Source organism: Pteropus vampyrus, unplaced genomic scaffold (assembly GCF_000151845.1).
Source record: "Pteropus vampyrus isolate Shadow unplaced genomic scaffold, Pvam_2.0 Scaffold1000009184, whole genome shotgun sequence".
NCBI lineage: Eukaryota > Metazoa > Chordata > Mammalia > Chiroptera > Pteropodidae > Pteropus > Pteropus vampyrus.
In genome coordinates, this window is record NW_011923586.1 from 1 (window position 1) to 1,190 (window position 1,190).

At 68.2% G+C, this 1,190-nt stretch overlaps 1 protein-coding gene across 1 annotated transcript; it reads left to right on the forward strand.

Moving 5' to 3' along the window:
- Positions 1 to 6: 6 nt before the first annotated feature.
- Positions 7 to 1,156, forward strand: LOC105311770 (protein AHNAK2-like). The gene has a single exon (XM_023527214.1). The coding sequence runs from the start codon at positions 263 to 265 to the stop codon at positions 1,154 to 1,156; it is 894 nt and encodes a 297-aa protein (XP_023382982.1). The 5' UTR covers positions 7 to 262.
- The last annotated feature ends 34 nt before the right edge of the window (positions 1,157 to 1,190 follow it).

Consider the following 1,190-nt stretch of genomic DNA (forward strand, 5'->3'; position numbering starts at 1 on the left):
GCCCGAGGTCCACCTCTCCAGCGTGAGCTTTGTCCACGCCGACCACAGGCCCGCCAAGTCCAGGTGCAGGTGAGCCAGTCTGCAGGTGGCCTTCCTCTTACCACACACGACCTGAGTCTGGAAGCTGGCAGCAAAAGGGCGTGGGCTTGGGGACGGCTCTGTGAGTCAGCCTGGGGGGGAAGCGACCGATCCCTCAGCAGAAGAGCCCCTCCCAGCACCCGTTCAGACAGCACGTGCCGCGGTCCCCACCACGGCGGGGAGCATGGAGGGGGACCCCGCGCCGGGAAGCGAGACTGCGGGCTCCCACGAGGGCTGGTTTCGAATGCCCTCGCTCGGTCTGTCCAGCTTCTGGCGCTCCTCCAAGGAGAAGGGTGAGGCCAGGGGTGCCGCTCAGAGGCACGCGGCTGTCACCAGTGCCCCAGGGCAGCAGGAGGTGCCAGCTGCCGCCAGCGGTCAGGGGCTCCAGGTTCCCGGGTCCGAGGCCGAGGCAGCTGTGACCCCGCAGCCCCCAGAGGCGGAGGCGGAGGCGGAGGCGGACGTGGCAGGGTTTGCACGGAGAACGCTGGACAGCAAACGCTTGACGCTGCACCTCCCTCCTGCCGGGGGCTCAGCTGGCGACCTTCCCACTTCCGATGTCCGGCTCCGTCCAGGCGAAGGCTCCCTCCCCATTCAGACGCCCAGGGAGAGACTTCCAGAAACCCAAGCTCCTCCAGGAGAAGCGGGCCAGACTTCCGCCCAGGGAGGAGAGAGACCAGAGCGCCCGTGTGCCCCGCCCGAAGGCCCCCTGACCCTGAAGGCCTCCAGGACCCATGCACCATCTCCAATTGCCATTGTGGACCTGCGTCAGCCCTGGGGAGACTCCGCGCCGACTGTCACATTCCCCAAGTTAAAGGTGCCCAGGTTCACCTTCCTGGCCCCGGGCCCCGAGGCAGGGGCCACCATCTTCACCCCCGCCGTGGGGACAGTGTGGGGCCCGGACAGCAGCCTGGACCCAGCCCTGCGTGAGGGATGCCCCGGAGGCTGGGGCGCTGGGGACCCCAGGGAGCAGCCTGTGGTCCATGACCTCTCTCCCGAAGCACCCCCCATTTCTAATGTCAGAGTGCACATCCAGGGTGCTCGGGTGGAGAGCCAAGAGGTCACCATACGCAGCAGGTGACGGCAGGCGTTGTGGGCCTCTCGGGGTCCCCGGC

Coding starts and splice junctions, on each gene's coding strand:
- LOC105311770 (XM_023527214.1), top strand. CDS start 263: ATGGAGGGGGACCCCGCGCCGGGAAGCGAGACTGCGGGCTCCCACGAG.